Here is a 19,026-nt window from a genome sequence, read left to right as displayed (position 1 = left end):
TAGGCCTTGTACAACTGGTCTGTTCTAATAGTCGTGGGCCTTACTTTTATAAGAGAATACACATTTACTAAATTATCTTCCGATTCTCTTTAGTATTCTTTTTCCTTTTTCAACATGCAGTGTCCTGAAAAAAGTACCTCCCCTTTCCTGATTTCTCCAATTTTCACATATTTGTTAAATGTTTCAGATCATCAAACAGATTTTAATATTAGACCAAGACAACCTGAGTAAATTAAAATGTATCAGATCAAAACGTATCAAATGTGTCAGATGCACACAGGTACAAGTAAAACTGCAGGACTTAATCTCAGCAAAAGCAAACACACTATGCCTACATTTATTTTATCACGTGTATAAATATGTGCAAAAGACTTTTCCCCTCTTTTTTAATAAACCCAAACTTTTGTTGAAATGACCACATCTGTGCAACCACTGCCACGGTGCATCATTTTATAAATCTGACCCTTTTCCTTATTTTTGATATGTTGTTAGATAATTGTATGTTTATACTTTATTGATATTTAAATGCAATTTTTATATGAATTGCCATTTAGGTAAAATGTAAAAACTGGTTCGGACCCCGCAGTGGTGTAAGTGTTGGTAGACATACTGTTTTGTAATTCCTTGAGGTGACTGGAGTCCACCTGTACCAAGCAGAGGATTCTGAAAATGCTTTCCAAAAAGTACAAACCTATATTTTTCAAATTCCTGAACTGAAACTGTGTGTTAATACAAGAAATAAGCCCTCTGTAGGTCTCTGTAGACTACCACAATTAAAAAAGTGAAAGCGGCACACATTTTGAAATCTGTGAGTTTTCCTCAACACAGCATTAATCATTCCCGATGCGTAACATACCAACGATTTGTCAGCCCCGAGGCGTCCCATGGGAACGCAAAAGGTAACCTTACACGTCCCTATGATACAAACAGTTCTCATGTTTCCTCCTTTTTCCGAATGCGTAACATAAGAACGTGTTGGGTGACTGAAAGAAACTGAAACATACCGACGTAATAAGTGTTGGTACGCGTTGGGGGCGAGGACGTGCTGTCCTCAAAGCGCGATGAATAGTGAAATGGAAATACTTGAAAACCACCAGGATTCTTCTTAGAGTTGGTCACTTAGTTGAAAAAAGTGACTAAGCGGATGGCCTGTTGGTCATGAAAATGACTAGAAACCCAATAAACACCCCAAAAATGCTTCAATCATGGAATAACCTTCCAAAAGAACAGCCATCTCAGCAGGACTATCAATCAGACCTTTATAGTAGAGCAGCCAGCGCTCTTAGAGTTTGCCAAAGTGTATTATAAGACTTTCAGAAGCAAAAAAAACAACTGAGCTGACGAGTTAAACCAAGAGCGGTTGGTGCAGTGGGTGGTAAACACCATCAATAATAACATCCCCATAATGAAGCATGGTGGTGGCAGCATCATGCTGTCGGGATGTTTCTTAACAGTAGAGACAGTGAGAGCTCATTGAAGAAAACCTGCTGTAGAGAGCAGAGACTGAGGTAGCGAATTATATTTCAGCATAACAGTGGACCAGAGAGCCGAGACAACACTGGAGTGACATGAGGACAAGTGTCCATGGGTAACCCAGCCAGAGCTCAGCCTCAGACCTCATCTGATCTCTGTGAAGAGACTTGAATATGGCAGGTAACAAATGCTTCCCATTGATGATGAAGGATTTACCAAGAAGAATGGGATAAATTTCCAAAATTTAGGTTTGCAAAAACTTTACAGACATACCTGAGAAGAGTTAAATCTGTCATGGCTCTGAAAGGGTCCTAAAGAGTATCGATATAGTTTTTTTCAAAAGACATATTTCTGTTTTTTATTTTTTTATAGATTTACAGTAAATTCTGTTTTCACTTTTTCCTCATTGGCTGATTGAATCCAGTTGTAGTGGGAATGGTGAAATTAAATTCACCACACTATGCAATGTATAAAAAGTGAAAAATCTCTAAAGACACTGCACAGACACAGTTGGACCGATTGTTGCACTGTTCTGTAAACTTAGCAGAAAGCTAGTTCTCATTAAACAGACTACAGGGAGTGCAGAATTATTAGGCAAGTTGTATTTTTGAGGAATAATTTTATTATTGAACAACAACCATGTTCTCAATGAACCCAAAAAACTCATTAATATCAAAGCTGAATGTTTTTGGAAGTAGTTTTTAGTTTGTTTGTAGTTTTAGCTATTTTAGGGGGATATCTGTGTGTGCAGGTGATGATTACTGTGCATAATTATTAGGCAACTTAACAAAAAACAAATATATACCCATTTCAATTATTTATTTTTACCAGTGAAACCAATATAACATCTCCACATTCACAAATATACATTTCTGACATTCAAAAACAAAACAAAAACAAAACAGCGACCAATATAGCCACCTTTCTTTGCAAGGACACTCCATGCCATCCATGGATTCTGTCAGTGTTTTGATCTGTTCACCATCAACATTGCGTGCAGCAGCAACCACAGCCTCCCAGACACTGTTCAGAGAGGTGTACTGTTTTCCCTCCTTGTAAATCTCACATTTGATGATGGACCACAGGTTCTCAATGGGGTTCAGATCAGGTGAACAAGGTGGCCATGTCATTAGTTTTTCTTCTTTTATACCCTTTCTTGCCAGCCACGCTGTGGAGTACTTGGACGCGTGTGATGGAGCATCGTCCTGCATGAAAATCATGTTTTTCTTGAAGGATGCAGACTTCTTCCTGCACCACTGCTTGAAGAAGGTGTCTTCCAGAAACTGGCAGTAGGACTGGGAGTTGAGCTTGACTCCATCCTCAACCCGAAAAGGCCCCACAAGCTCATCTTTGATGATACCAGCCCAAACCAGTACTCCACCTCCACCTTGCTGGCGTCTGAGTCGGACTGGAGCTCTCTGCCCTTTACCAATCCAGCCACGGGCCCATCCATCTGGCCCATCAAGACTCACTCTCATTTCATCAGTCCATAAAACCTTAGAAAAACCAGTCTTGAGATATTTCTTGGCCCAGTCTTGACGTTTCAGCTTGTGTGTCTTGTTCAGTGGTGGTCGTCTTTCAGCCTTTCTTACCTTGGCCATGTCTCTGAGTATTGCACACCTTGTGCTTTTGGGCACTCCAGTGATGTTGCAGCTCTGAAATATGGCCAAACTGGTGGCAAGTGGCATCTTGGCAGCTGCACGCTTGACTTTTCTCAGTTCATGGGCAGTTATTTTGCGCCTTGGTTTTTCCACACGCTTCTTGCGACCCTGTTGACTATTTTGAATGAAACGCTTGATTGTTCGATGATCACGCGTCAGAAGCTTTGCAATTTTGAGACTGCTGCATCCCTCTGCAAGATATCTCACTATTTTTGACTTTTCTGAGCCTGTCAAGTCCTTCTTTTGACCCATTTTGCCAAAGGAAAGGACGTTGCCTAATAATTATGCACACCTGATATAGGGTGTTGATGTCATTAGACCACACCCCTTCTCATTACAGAGTTGCACATCACCTAATATGCTTAATTGGTAGTAGGCTTTTGGGCCTATACAGCTTGGAGTAAGACAACATGCATGAAGAGGATGATGTGGACAAAATACTCATTTGCCTAATAATTCTGCACTCCCTGTAGTATCTAAGATAAATCATCACTATTTGATTAATGAAAGAAGCAGACACTTAATGCAATAAACTCAGTGATGGGTTTATGAGCCTAAATACTTTTTAAAGCCTCTAGGCTGTTGTTTGATTAACTTGGGTCTGAATCTATAAATATGCTGCCCCGTCTGCAACTTTCCCTTTTCACCAGTTGATAGATGATAACAGGACATGGCCACTGTCATGCACACACTGTAAAGAAAAAGCAAATGAAATTAAGTTTTGGTCTGTGTAACTGGCAGAAACCTCAGCGTACTGGTAAACATCCAAAATTCTTTCCATTTTGTGCCCGATGTGCAGCTGGCTTCCAATAATGTGGAACACAATTGAAGAATGGAGTATAGATTAGGGAGCAGATTGCTGGATACTTAAAGATGCCACGCTAAAGGCAGGGCCCATTTCATTATTTGCCTCGCTGCCAGCCAGATGAGGTCAGGGCTCGAGAATGCCACAGAATATGGAAATTAAGATTGTTGGATGGTCATGCAACTCCGCAAATGAGGGGCTTAATTTGGGAGAAGGAATGCACTAGTAATTCGACGGTAACCGCAGACGGCTTTCACAGCGCACGTTGATGTCGGTGAAAACAGTTTGGGAAACTCTGCGGAACAAATTTGTTGGCCTTTGCTGCGGTATGAGACTGCAGAGGTCTCGCAATTCTTCACAGATCAGTACAGCACAGTTTACACTGATTTCACTGGTGAAGAAGTGTTACCTTTACTGAAAACCCCCAAGGTTCCAGTTATTTGGCCACGATTCACGCTAACAGCTTGCCAGGTTTGTTCTTTGTCTATTTCAAAGAAAAGTGTGATTAGTGGATTGGTCTTCTGGGAGGTCTGGCATCAACCGCTTTCATGCATGATCAATGTGTGGGCCACCGCCACAGAGAATTCTGCAACAGCTAATGGTATGTTAAATAATAGATGAAATAGGAGAAATTTGCTGATTTGTGACCAGTACTACTTGACTTTGGGCCCTCCAAAAACCCAAATCTGATCCGGTTTTGCACCACACAGTTCAGAGGGAAAATATAATTGAACCGACATTTTTATGTCATATTGCAGTCATAAAATGGACAAGAATTTATAAATATGAGTTACATTTTTAATTTTTATTCCCAGGAACATGACTAATTTTGGCCGAGTATTTCAAAAACTGCTGTGAGACAGTGTTGCACACTGACAATATAATTTTTATGTTCTTTTAATAGTTTTTGATGAGTGATGTACTTTAACCCACCTGCTGTAAAATGATCAAATGCTTCGTAAATAAATCAGCTATTAATTGCATTTTTTAAAAGAAGCGTATTTTATGTGGGTCTTACATCATTTTCTTTGTAAGCATCTGAAGACTAAAACCTGAATGGAAAGTTACAAAGCCACGAAACCCTGTAGAAACTGTTACCTTCAGTTATCTTGTGACGATCGCCGTCATGTGTGAAATGACCCTGGTGTTTTGCATCGGCCGTGCAGTAGCACAGTGAACTCGTTGGCCTGCTATGCGTGGAACATCGAGTTGTAATTGTGCCACCCAGCTGTCTATTTGAATCCTTCTACGAACTGATGTGATGAAGGGGGACAGATGTTTTTGAATGTGTGTGTGTGCGTGCAGTACAGTAAATCAAACGCACCACTGCACCATCCATCTCTGTAGCCTCTTTGGTCATGGCAGGCGGCCCTGTGTTCACACACTTGCACAGCTTCATTACTGACAGAAGTCAGCATTACTTAACACCACTGGACAGATCCACAGATGGACTAATGAATCGATCAGACTAATGAAAAGCTGCGAGGAAAAGCAGCTACACAGCTGCTGCAGCCCCCCTAAAACATATACACCCCATCCATGTCCGATGGTTGCACGGCTGCTAGCGTTATATTGATATGATAGTTTACAGTTTCTCTCACACAGTAGTGATGCTTTTCAGTGATAAATATGTATGAAGTGTACATATGCTTTCTATCAGGTGTATTTATCAGACAGAATGCGATACGCAGAGCACCAAACAGGCCAGAGATGCATGATCTTAAAGGTTAGAGATGGATGTCTTTCTATCCCTGCCCAGATGGTTACTTCAGGCAACTTACTCTGCGCCCGTTGTGGTAAATTAATAACATTTAACGATCCTCTTCGGTGTGAAATAACATGATAGATTTGGTCAATCTGCCTTTGTCGTAAGGCCAGCGGAGCAGAAGATGGATGATTTCGGTAAACTATCTCCTCCTTTGAAAATGTGACTCGATCATGATTTGTCCACCCTTGCTTGCTTGGGTTTCACACTCTTCTTACATAACCTTCACATCTGTGTTTCACGATGGAATCAACCAGAACAAAGAGCCAAGGCCATTCATCATGGGCAGAGGCTTAGACAAACAAGTGACTTTTTTGCCTTTTAAGTGGGTGTGATGGAAGATGCAAACTGGGTGGATGTCTTGAATCAGAGCTGTGACGTCAAAGCCGAGCCCAGCTGAGGCCTCCCTTCTTTTTCTTTCAGTCACTGAAAGGCCAGCTTGACCCAAAAAAGTAATATCTCGTTACTACTCAACTTCTGTTGCCAGAGACACTGTTACGAGTGAATGCGCATAATTCTTAATGTGTAAAACTTTGGAAGCAAGGTTCTTTGAAGCTAGTAAAATTACAAACGTTTAGTCACAATAGACACATTTTTAACTAGCAATGAATCCTAAATTCATCGGACTCACACAGACCTAGAGACTGGTCAGCAACCCTGGCGAACTCCTAGGGAAAAATATGTATTCCCCGACCGGTTGATGAGAGATTGCTGGAGGTTGCTGGCTGCTGCTGAGTGAAAACAACTGCAAAGAGGTTGCTGCACTAAAACCCTCCGTGTGATTATTTTGGTTGCAAACATTTTGTGGCATTTACTCTTTGAGCTGCAGTGACACTTATAAAATTCCAAGGGACCTGGAAATGGAGATATCTGCCTTCAGAATAAACGTTGTGCCTTGCTGCAGCACATTTCAAAAGGCAATTCTCCATTTCTAGTTTGAGTCAGACTTTTGTCACAGTTTCACTATTGCTTAATGAGCAAGCACTTGGCGACAGTGGGAAGTAAAAACTATTTTAACAGGAAGAAGCCTCTGCAGAACCAGGCTCAGGGAGGGGGCGAGCATTTACTGGTTGGAGGTGAAGGAGACAGGACAAAAAACACACTGTGGAAGAGAGCCAGATATTAATAATAACTAATGATTAAATGCCGAGTGCTGAGTGGTGAAGAAGAAACACTCAGTTTTAAGCCTAATCTTCTTAAAAGCGAGAGGGTGTCTGTCTCCGCCCACAGAGGAGTGGGCTGAAAGCTGAAGACTGCCTACTTTTAAACATTCAAGGAACCACAAGTAAGTCAGCAGTCTAAGAGCAAAGTGCTCTACTGGGGTCTTTCAGTTGAGAATGGGCCTGATTTTTCAAGATGTTGTATGTGACAAGAAGGATTGTAAATTAGATTCCGGATTTAATAAGGACATAATGAAGAGAAGCCAAGATGACGAAATATGCTCTCTCTTTCTAATTTTGTTTCTATTTGTATTCCATGCAAAGTATCAGGAACCAGAGCAACCTGCTGACAGGTCTCAAGGCCTGTGTGATTGAGGCCTTGGTTAGCCAGACCTTAAACTGCAGTTTCAAAGAAGGTAACCGATCAGTACAGAAATCCTGAATCATGCTGTTAAAACCTCCTGTTGTATTTTAACGAATTAACAAGGTCAGTGTGTTAATTGAAGACATGCTTAAGCACAAGTTGTGCGTGCTCTAGCAGAAGAGTTACTGAGGTGCATGGTTTCCAATTTGAAGTAATGAAGAAAGTTGTATGTCTTGGTCTAATGCCTTCCCCTTCATCTCTGTGCCAGATGTGTGCAGATGTGGTCTTCCCTTCAGTACTTTGTCAGTCTCCACTCGCTAGCACTGTGGGAACCCGTGTGGCCCTGTTATCTTTTCCTGCAGCTGGTATACTCTGTGAGCCCTGCGGGGTCAAGAGTGTCTCATCAGACTCGTGTTATTGTACATGACTGTTTCTTTCACTGCGCCTCCTTTAAATTTGATCTGACGTGAGAAGCTGTTTCTCTGTAACAAGTTAAAGCTGCATTCATTTGATTTTTGAACCACAACAAACTGATATCCACACACAGGTAAAGTAGCGTTGCCCTATAACAGGTAACTTGCACATTATACGTAGCTTTCTTATTTATTATGTATACAGAAATGTTGACTTTCCAGCTTAAAACCCCCCCACATGTGTGCACTGAAATAAATGGGACCGAATAACCCAATACAGAAAGTGCTACACAGTGCTAATGTTTACTTTGAAATCAGCTGCTTGATTTATCTTATCTGCCTTCTTTATCTGTTTTTAACAGCTCATATTTTCCTTCTGTCTTGTTTGTACTCCTAAAGTTATTCCCCACATCGCTCAGATTTTTTCCAAGCATCTTGGGTGTTTTACATGCACAGAAGTGCTGAGATCCACCTCTCCAAGGAGGTCTTTAAACAGTAAATCAGAATGACATCTTATACACAGCTGCTTTGCTTGTGTGCTTTTTACCAGTTCAGTGGGGACCAGAGAGGGTGCTTTCTTTCTCTATCAGTACCTTGATTTGACTGGCTTTGTATTCAACTGCAGGTGAGGGAGAATCATGCAAAATCATCTGTACACTTCCAGTGGTAGTTCTGTGTGCTCAGCTACTTACAGTGTCACAGCACTCCACGCTGTCGTTTAAACTGTCAGACTTCTTGGATGGCTTTATTACAAACCTCCACATTAAATATAAGAGAGGTTGTTACCTGAGCAGGGAAACCACACGATGTCTGGTACACAGATTAATGTTAGCCATGAAGCTATTTTTGCATTGAGATGTCTCCATGCTGGCTAATAGGATACAAAAGCCCCAGGACTGAATTTCACAGCTCCATCTGTACTGAATGTACTGCAAACCAAGGGTTGGAGGCACTGAGTTGTCCCACCACATAATTAGCTCCCCACTAAAGCTGAAACTCCACAATGAACCCTCGTGGCCTCGCACATGGTCAGCAGGTGGACCAACCTGTCTGCTTAGAAGGAAATATGCTACTTGCTAATGTTGCACACTTAGACGGGTCAAGCGCTCAGGTTGCAGTCAGCTCGTGGTCAACTCGGGAGTGACGAGCTGTGATTTATTGTAAAGGCACAGCCGGTGTGAGCATTACAGTATTTGGTCTCTGTTTGCATTGCAGGCAGATATTTTGTGGTTAGAAGGGATTTTTGCAAAAGCCACTGGATAGTTTCAGAAAAATGGCTGGTGACAACTGTGGAATAAAATGATCGATGATGAACTCTTTGGATGAGTTATCCCGTTGCCTCGCGCAGAGAAACCATGGGACACAGTAAATAACTCTGAGTCAGGGGCAGGTTATGGATAACCTTGCTGAATGATGTAGCCTGATTGATTTAGTTAATATAAGTATACCGGTCCTCTGTCTTTATTTGTGCAAAATAGCTAATGGAAACAGTTGGCTAATGCTGTAGTTACTCATCAGGCAGCTGCAAGGAATCCCTGACATTCAACACTAGACTGTAAAAGTGATGATACAGTAAAAAAACTACACAAGTGTAGTTTTGTCCTTTTATTTTCATTTTATTCCCCAATTTAAACTGTACTAAACAACTTTTTAGCATTTTTTGTCCCATTACAAATAAATACATAATTCAGAAACCATTTACAAATGTTTTTTCAATATAGTAGCAAAACCTATTATACACATTTACAAGGCCTGAAATAGTCCCTCCGTGTTATAAATGCAAGGCTTTTCGTTTTATATTTCCAGTTTATGAGCAGCAGTTTCACAGGCCGTATTAATGATAGATGGTGACAGTCGGGTCTGTTAGGTGTTGATGTCTTGCTGACTGCTTCCTGTCAGACGATAAAGCCAACACCTGAAACGAGAGAAAATTGGAGGCATGTTCACTTTAGTTGGATTAAAAAACCTTCATCCAAACCTTCTCTGATGCCAAAAAAAACATTTTTTCTCTTTCGTTGTATTTACGTGCACTGAATGTACAGATTTTTACTTTTGAGACTATTTCTAACAAACCACACAGTCAGTTTTTATTAAAACGGTTTGTCTCAGTTTGACTCCCAAACAGTTCAAATAACATATCTGAAAGGACCTTTCTGATCAGCCATAGTATCAGCAATGCAACAGTGTAATTCTCACCTCTTTTCCTATATTTGACATCTGGAAGGCCACAAAGCCTAACACATTGTCCGTGTGACTCAAAGTCTGTTCAGTTTCTCCATCCCCGATTCTCACAGAGAATCTCCTCACAGAGGCCATCAGAGGAGGGTAAAAATCTTTTGAGCTCCTCTTCCTCGCGTTTTGATATTTTTGGACTTCATCATATCTGCCCCTGTGCTGGACATATGAGAGGCTGTGATGTTCAGGTGAAACGGTCGATTCCACCGCCATGGCTTTTGATGAGCAGAGGTACGCCTGTCACATCGGAGCGCTGTCTTGCTTGTGTCTTCTGTTTGAACGGGACTGCACAACCGGACATAGAGTGAAGAAACTGTGCTGCTGCAAGCCGCGTGCTCACTGGTCAAAGGTTTGTGTTTATGAAGGATAGTGACGTCGCCTACGCTCTCTTTCTCAACTTTACTCTCTATAAGGGCTTGGACTTGGAATTGCTTGATGGTTTCTGACGTCAATGAGTCCCATTGCTTTATCAGCTTTGACCAAATATGGCCATGATGCACTATAACATATGATATCGCAGCTTTTTCTGGTATGAAAAAATATTTTGTCATTCCCGCCCTCTGCTTTGTGTGAAATAATACACAGCAGTAACTGCATAATAGGTCATCTTTTCTGGACCAGTATGTACGATGCAGAATCAGCAGTTTGCATTGCATTGCATTTGGGAGATCACACAATCTGTACAGTAAAGGGAGAAAATGTAAATAAAAAAAAAAAAAATAAGAGGCAGGATGGAGCCATGCTTCTATGTTGTTTACAACAAATTCGGACTCTACCATTTGAGAGTTGCAGCTCAAATTGAGAGTCTGCAGACAAAGTAACATTTTGCCAAGCATCTTCTGCTGAATCCCATCTGCTTCATGGTTTATGTGTTCAGAGAAGCTCTTTTGCATACCTTAGGTGTGCAGTGGCTATTTTAGTTACTGTTGCCCTCCCATTAGTTCGAATAAGTCTGCCCATTTTCTTCTAACCTCCAGCATCAATAAGGCGTTTTCACTCACTACTACTCACTCCTTTTCAGACCATTCTCTGTGAACCCTAAAGACAGTTACATGGGACAGTCGCAGTCCATATTTCTGATAGCAAGCAGCTGAACAGGTGTACTTAATAAAGTTGCTGTTGAATGCATGTCTTCCAGTGAGTTTAATGTTGCGTAATATTACTAGCTTAACCAGAACATTTTCAGAGTTAGCTAATGTGATATTGTCAGAATGAGTGAATCCAGCATTATTTCCTTCAACACTTAAATGCATCTAAACTGTGTCCAAACTTGATATTTCAGATTCGATTTACACCTTTACTCTAACACTATTTGGTAGCAAAGTTAGCTAGAAAATGTTTGAATGCTAAGTGTAGCCGTTGTCTAGCATTAGCTAATTGACCAGTACGCCCCACTACTTTTCTATGTATTGTCTCTTCAGTTGTTGAGTAACCAAGAGAGTGTGTGATATTTCTGATTTATCCAAATTATTTGATTTCCCACCTGGAGCAGCAACGTTATTCTAGTAATAATACTTGAGCTTCCCTTTAGCGAGACCCTAGCGAGGCAAATGGCCGCCATGTGAATGTGTTGAATTCTGTTTAAATTTTTAACTAATCTCTTCTTGCACTGTTTTATAGTATCCTGTTTCAACAGGAAATGCACCAGATTGTAAGTAAAGCAGGCTGCTTCAAACTTTAAAGTGTCATAGAAACAAAGTGCATCACCGTGAAGGTGCTGTGCATCGTTAGCAGACGTTAACAAGTGGGACACACAGACCCGCACGCAAAGGGATGTGACAGTGCCAGGAAAATATTTCATCAATCAGAGGTTGATGATTTTTTTTCCTCTCTGTCTCCTGAGGCTTCTCATTCCTAATGCTGTTCCAGATGAAAAGTGGTGGGAGTTGAAGATCACAGCAAGTTGAGCTCCTTGCCCTTCTTCTCTTCTTGTTCTTAGGACAGACTGCACTTGGGAGACAGACACTAGTAAATCAAGTTGAGTGAAATCTGGCAGAGAAACTGGGGAGGTGGTACAACTTCAAAGGCTGCCTGAGGAAGAATATTAGATAACTAAATAATCCATCAGGAATCAGAGAATGTGATGAAAGTAGTGCTTCAATTTTACTTAGTTTTCTCACAAAGCTTTGTCATGAACTGTTACATTTAAGGTTTCCTGTGTGGATAGCTGAGGTGAAAGTTATAACCAGGCGGGTTGTTTTTTCCTTTTCATCTTACAGTACATTAAGGGGTGTCTTGTAACCTGAGGTGTGCCAAGTCTCAGCATTTTTTATGAGTTACCTTCATCAGTTCTGAAACCCTGATGTGTAATTGAAATATTGCTAAGCACTCATAATCTCATGCTTAAACAAATCTTCTAACTAGCTGATGTGTGGGCGGGTAGCAACGGATATGGTGAAAATCCTCAGATGAGAAAAAGGTCATGCTGGGGTTTTTTGGTTATGAAAGAAGAGTAGAGAAAGGGAGGAAAATAGGGCCACCGTGTTTCCTCCTCCAAGATGTGTTAAATGAAAGCTCACATAAACCCCTCTGAAAGTAGATTAGCAAAAATATCTTTTCCTCTTAGGTTTTATTCAGACAGCAGCAAGTCTTTAAAAGGGGGTGAGGGGGGGTTCCTTATCTAAACATTGGAAGGAATCTTATTAATCAAAGGCACCAGTGCATGAAACAGAAGTCTAGGTTTTGGTCTAGAGTAGCATGGCAAAAGTCACTCGTTTTTCATCGTTTCCACCCAAACAGTGGAAGCTGGCACCTCGTTATAGGAAAGCTCAATTATAATATCAGGTTGGATGTTATTACTGTTGATTATGTGCTTTTGAAGACCCAACTTGCCCCGGAGTTCACTTCCTCTCCTCTTCCTTGGTTGAGACGTGCTCTTTGAAATCTAACTCGCCTTGGAGGTTAATGAATCACCATCTTGGCTCCCTGTTTCACCCTTGCTCTTTGTGACATTGACGCGTGCACATACACACACTGCATTTAAACCCAAATGCAGATTTAGATATTTGAATACCAGTTGGAGTTGGCTCCAAACTTCAAACTTTAAGTGTACATAAACTGGAACATTTGTGCTTGTCAAAGATCTAACACACTCATTAATTCCCATATTTGGCCGACACGGAGCGACATTAGCGGAGTCATGTTTGTGTACTCTGTTGAGTGTACGCCCTTTTTAGGTCTGTTTATATTAATTTATTTGAAAAATATCCATAAAATATATTAAAAAATGAAGTAGCCACCCTGACATCACCCACTGATATGTCACAGGTGCATGAAAACACTTGAATACTCATAGATCTTTAAAGTTAAAGGTTAAAGTTAGATTTTTAACCTATCATAGGATATAAACACCCCAAATTAGGCTTTGCTTCATCATCTGTTATTTCCCAATTGGGACCATCCATCTGTCCATTTTCTTCCTCTTATCCAAAGAGATCACAGGGACAGCAGCCTAAGCAGCACAGACCTCCCTCTCCCTATTTACCTCCTCCTTTCCTCCTTTCCAGGCTAGCCAAGAGATGCAATCTCTCCAGTGTGTCCTGGGTCTGCCCCAGGGCCTTTTCCCAGTCAAACATACTTTGAACACTCCAACTAGCAGACGCCCAGGAGGCATCCTTGTCAGATGCCCAAACCACTTCAACTGGCTCCTTTCAATGTGGAGGAGCAGTGGCTCCGAGTCCCTCTAGAATAACTCCTCACCCTATCTCTAAGGGAGAACCCAGTCACCCTTTGGCGAAAGCTCATTTCTGCTGCATGCATGCCCAATTTTAAGCGAGTCCAGTTTTTCTTGATCAGCATTGTTCTTCCTGCATCCAAGGGTTGACAAACTCTCCTCTCTAGTACCCTGGCATATATCTGGCATAGATCAGGAAGGCTAAGGAGAGTTGTCCCCCTGTAGGTTGGAGCACATCCTCTGGTCCCCCTTCTTAAAGATGGGAACCATTGCTCCAGTCTGCCAATCCAGAGGCAGTGTCAGTTATTTACTGGTTTTACAAAATAGCAATAAGGTAATTTCTGTGGTTTGGGGTCTGTTTTAAGAAGGAACATTTGTTGCATTGTCTGCACGGCCTTCATTTGCAGTCAAGTTGTGGAGCGTGTTAGCTGACACACACATCAGCAGAGCTTCTTAATGTTTGCACGCTTGACTTACTGGGTATTTGCTCAGCCTCCGGTATAGTGCGTGGTTCTTCAACATTTACTTTTCAGCATCAGTAGCAGAAAGGACACAACATTAGTCATATGACTAGAGATCCTGCGCAATATGCTCAGAAATAGACTGTTTTGGAGGTTTCCATATCAGTTATTTGGTTTCAAATGTCAGATGAGCAAACTGTCCAGGGTGCACGCTGCCAGTCACCCTATGACAGCTGGGCTCTAGCCCCTATGACCCTGAACTGGATAAGTGGAAGAAAACGAATGGGTGGATGTTAAAATGTGCTGAATTCACTTGCGTAGACATAACAGATCTTAGATATTTGAACTGTTGAGGCACGGTTGGAAATTTCCAGCAGCATGTTTTACCACTTTCTAACAAGTGAGTCTTCACACTCATTTGTCTCCTTCTGGATTTGCAGACTCCCACATGCAACCACTTTGGAATAATTATAAACAGTCTAAAGTAAAATGTTTATTTTTGTTCATCTTCAGACACGTATAAACCGAAGTGTTACACTTGGCCCAACAGCTGCCACATCTTCAGCTCCATAACCAACAAAAGCAAGCCTGTGTATTATGGTCTCTGTCATCCAAGGAGGCTTTTGGCCACGCTGTGACTTATGAGTTGTTACAGAAGCCCCCCACAGTCTAAGTGACTGCAGCTAAGCGGTGCTGAGTGTGGGGCTTTACACCAGATTTGATTTGTCTTATTTGAGAGCACATTCTGCGGCTCTTTCCCACACAGAGCCAGCGTAAGTTTTGCTGCAGTTGCTTAGCAGCGCTTTTTTCGCCTCAGCAAAAAATTTCTACAACCCCCTACATTGAGCCTCAAGTGCCCCAAACCCACATGCACAGCCCTGCATCGTGCTGCCTTAGCACAGGCCCGGGAGGCAGGCAGTCGACCCGGGTTATTACAGGGCTGTTTATGACCCAAGGATAGCAGCTGAAGGCCCCCGTTCAGTGAATCTGCACGTCTTTCAGAATGCGGGCCCTGCTGTGCTGCTAATGGGCCCTATCCAACATACCCTTCACCCCCACCAGTCTCTCCTGACTGAAGATGTGGGTTACTACATCTTGTGATATCAGATCTCCTGTGCTGTGAATTCCTCCAGAGCCTGTAATGATTCCCATCATTAGGAGGGATGTGTGGTTGAGAGAAGAAACCAAAAAGAAAAGAAAAAACAGACCTCAGGAGGCCCAGCAAGAGCAACAGTTTTGCTTAATTAAAAAAAAAATCTCATCATTGTTCCAGAGGGACAACATATTGTTGCAACAACTTGTTGCACAGCTTGATAATAACCTGCAACTGCTTCCTTCAGCTGCATCACATCACTGCAAACACGCTCTCAAAAGGCTTCCATTAACACCCTGCCCTGTCTTCACACCTCTGCAATCATGTGTAATTGCAGTGTGAACTGTGTACGATTATGTAAAAGTTGCGCAACCGTCAGCTACCATTACAAATAGCTATGACTGTTGACACTTTGGGACGCAGCTGTTCTTGTTCCCACACCGTAAGGTGGAGCTGGGGCATCTGCTGATGTGACGAGAATTTCATTTAAAGCATTCTTGAATCCATAAATTGTCTCACCAGTGCTGTTGGTGTTTTAACTCAAAGGACTTTTGCTACTGTGGCTTTGTTTTTTCAGATTGCCGTGTGGGCCAACAATGGAGATGCAGTGTTCATCAGGGAATTCACGCTGATTCGGCGAGATCACCTTGCTGAAGAGCCTCTGCATGATGGCGGCCAAAAACCAGAAGACCCGGTAAGTTTAAAAGCATCGCCGTTCATCTCTGTTAGCAAAAACTTAATATGTATAGCACGTTTTATTGCAGGTGAAAACACAATGTGCCACACAAAGCAGGAGCACAGCATAAAAGGTAAAAGCAGCTTCCCCATGTCTGGGGACCCAGGGAATAACCAAGGCAGCCTCTTCCAGATGACCTTAAGGGGGTTCTAGCTGGTTATTACCGAATTCCCACATTCCTGCTTTTTAATTTCAAACATAAACTTCAAATATCCAATTCTCCTTCCCTTAGAACTCACATTTAAATAAATCGAGATGTCAGATAAAACTAAAACAGCCAATAAATCTATCGCAGTGTGTTTACATAACACTTCGCAGCAGAGGAGTGAAAAATCATCTATGTTACACCTCAGTAATGAATGCAAGTGAATGATGATTGTGGGACCTTGGGAGAGGAGGTGTAATCTGACTGCAGGCTGACCCAGCTTGATGCAAAACAGGGCAGCACACGCAAACGCACTAACATTTGTTGCGTGTTCGGGGGTGGGGTGCCCCATCGCATTCCTCGCGCTCTGCCATCACCTTTGATGACACATGATTCCTGCCTGTGGCAGTTTTTGTCAGCTGATCTCTCTCCCAGATGTTTTATCTAAGCGGTCGGGGAGGGAGGTATGAAGGTGTCAAACTGATGTTGTTGCAGGCATTGATGTGTATCCTCATCCTCAGTGATGGGATTAGTCCTGGCGTGATAACAGAGCAATCTTTTAAAAGTGATTGAAGGCTTTTTAACTATATTACGTTAGCGCCAAGAGTTAGCTCAAGGTGAGTTTTTACGTTGCGCTTTTGTGTTTTCTGTGAGCACGTTTTGTCGTTGACGTGACTTCACTCACATTTTTCTGGTTTACGTGCCTCTGTGACCTCTGCAGAAAGTCCTTCAGACACGTGTTTCCACGCCTCGGCAAATAACCATCTGACCTCAACGTATTGAATATTCACCAGCCTTCAACAGATGCTCACCACTAATCAAACAGTGACATTTCTTTTGAAATAAAATATCTGCTTGAACTCGCCATCGTGCTTTCAAGCAGGATCGTGAGGACTTATTTGACAACTTGCATGTGCTGGATAGTCTTACAGATCTGCAAAGGGCAAAGGTCATTTTGAGTTTTGGGAGGGTTCTGACCACGCCTTCTTTGTAATGTTCATGTGAACTCTAGTTACCGCCTGCCCTTAAATGATTTAACTTTTATATGCCGGAGAAATATTTAACGGGAAAAAGAAACTATAAGGAGTCAAGAATTCAGATGCTGTTATACATGTTTACAGTTAGAAACCACAAACGGCCATCTTTACAGCGTTTGGATTTCATGCTGAACCCAAACAGCAGTGTGATTTATGACGCACTGACCTCGAGCAAATGTTTGAATTTGCACGAACCGCTTTTTAAATGATTTTCAAGCCAAACATCATACAGAGAGTATTTATGTAACCACTCTGACATACTGTAGTCATGCCATCCCAGCCTCAGCTGCTCTTTATAGGCTTCATTAGAATGACTTTTGTTACATTCAGCACACAGGTGCTTTGGTTGTGATAGCCCCACATTTACTGTAAATAGATAGAATGACTTAACTCTGTGGGAAAAGCACTTCTGCCTCTTTATTTTAGATGAAATGATAGAAAGCTGTAATCTGTAAAATCTGATGACAGACCAGTAGAACGAAATTGTCATGATCTAGAATGACTTTTAGAGAACATTCAAGGCCAAAGCAGACATTACCAGCAGTTAACCTGCATGTATAAAATCTACAAATTTTTTTTCTACTTACTTAACTGAATAGCAGAACAGAAATAGAGGATTTCTTAAACTGACGTTACAAATGCTGCGTTTTGCTAAATTTATGATGCTAATGTGTCTTCAGATGAGGAGCTCACAGACTCCCAGGAGCCATACTTGCGATTCCTTTCAGCACTCAGCTGTTTTCAGTCTCTGTGTGCTTGTGGCGCTGTTCTGTGTTGGATCTAGGTTCAATATTAAGGTTGACTCAACGCCAAGATAAATGCAGCTTAATTAGCAAGTGACCCAGGAGGCAGATCCCCTCTAAAGTATATTCCCTTTCTCTCTCGTTTAACTTTCACGACTATATGCCAGGGTTGGTCGGTGGGCAATATGACTGACCTCCCCAGCACCCTTTACCCCATCCCCCAAGAGAACCGCAGATGAATTGTTCTCTCCAAAGGAAAGTGTTTTTCCTGGCAGCCTCAGCGCGATCTACTTCAATGGAATAGAGCTGTCTCGTACAGCTGAGGTCTAACATACCTTTGTTAATTAACCCATATTCATTATATGATGACATGCGCTTACTGTAGCACTGTCAGCATTCATAAACATATATTAAGTAAATTTATGGGATTGAGAAGTTCCTGATTCAAAGTGTGCAGGGGGTCTGGTGGCTGAAATGTTGGCGGCTTAGTCTGAGAAAGTTTTTTTCCTTGTAATGAGACTGAATGAGTGAGAATGTGAAGATAAACAGAAAATCTGCTCATAAATCTAGCACTGGCTAGTCCTGCTCTTTGTTTGGCCACGAATATTTTTATTTTCCCTGCGTGCTCCTTTGATCTGCTGAGGTTTAAAGAACTGCGGCTCACTAAAATCCTTCAAAACGATGAAAACGTATCATTTTTACCTCATTTATACAAAAGAATAAAACACAAATAAATAACGTAAATCCTGTTTAACTGCAAATCACTTTAACATATCGAATTTTGAAACATTCAGTCATCTACCTTCACAATGTCATCGATAGGCTGTCTGGCCATATGCAAGGAAAATGCAAAACCATCGGGAACACCTCCTAAAACCATCATCAGCGAACACACTTTCCAAATTATTAAAAATACACACTTTAAACACATTGAGAGTGCAAACTTCTGCCACAGCAGCGCACTCATTGGACACTATTTACTTTTAAGGGAATATTATTGTGTTTATTTAGTTTTCCTTGTTCTTTTTAAACCTACTTTAAGACATTTGTGGTGTGAAGGTGCAACGTGCAGGTTTTTATATAGAAATAAATATATATTTATGTAATATAAATGATAAATGAAAAATTATTCCAGTTACAAAGCGACCATGATGCAGAAATGTTGTCATGCTTCTCTGGAGCGTTCGTGATATCACGGGGCTTGGTTAGTGCACATGGCATGTGTTGCATGCACATCTCTAATAGCATTATTGATGCTGATC

General features: G+C 41.6%; 1 protein-coding gene across 3 annotated transcripts in view; it reads left to right on the top strand.

The window, feature by feature from the left end:
* LOC147335914 (ADAMTS-like protein 1) overlaps window positions 1-19,026 on the top strand; it is a 104,033-nt gene that overhangs the window by 20,787 nt on the left and 64,220 nt on the right. For all 3 annotated transcript variants that reach the window (XR_015127265.1, XM_086283893.1, XM_086283884.1), the window contains exon 2: window positions 15,681-15,797. Coding sequence is in view for 2 of the 3 variants with exons in the window: in XM_086283893.1 (XP_086140019.1) it covers window positions 15,681-15,797 (117 nt within the window). In the remaining variant the exon portion in view is untranslated. The remainder of the gene's footprint in view (window positions 1-15,680; window positions 15,798-19,026) is intronic.

Source organism: Aulonocara sp. 'chitande type north' Nkhata Bay, linkage group LG3 (assembly GCF_057382095.1).
Source record: "Aulonocara sp. 'chitande type north' Nkhata Bay isolate Kocher_YH1m ecotype deep benthic linkage group LG3, A_spYH_male_GT1.1, whole genome shotgun sequence".
In the NCBI taxonomy this organism is placed as follows: domain Eukaryota; kingdom Metazoa; phylum Chordata; class Actinopteri; order Cichliformes; family Cichlidae; genus Aulonocara; species Aulonocara sp. 'chitande type north' Nkhata Bay.
Note: the sequence above shows the minus strand (reverse complement) of the source record. Positions and strands in the feature narration are given on the sequence as shown.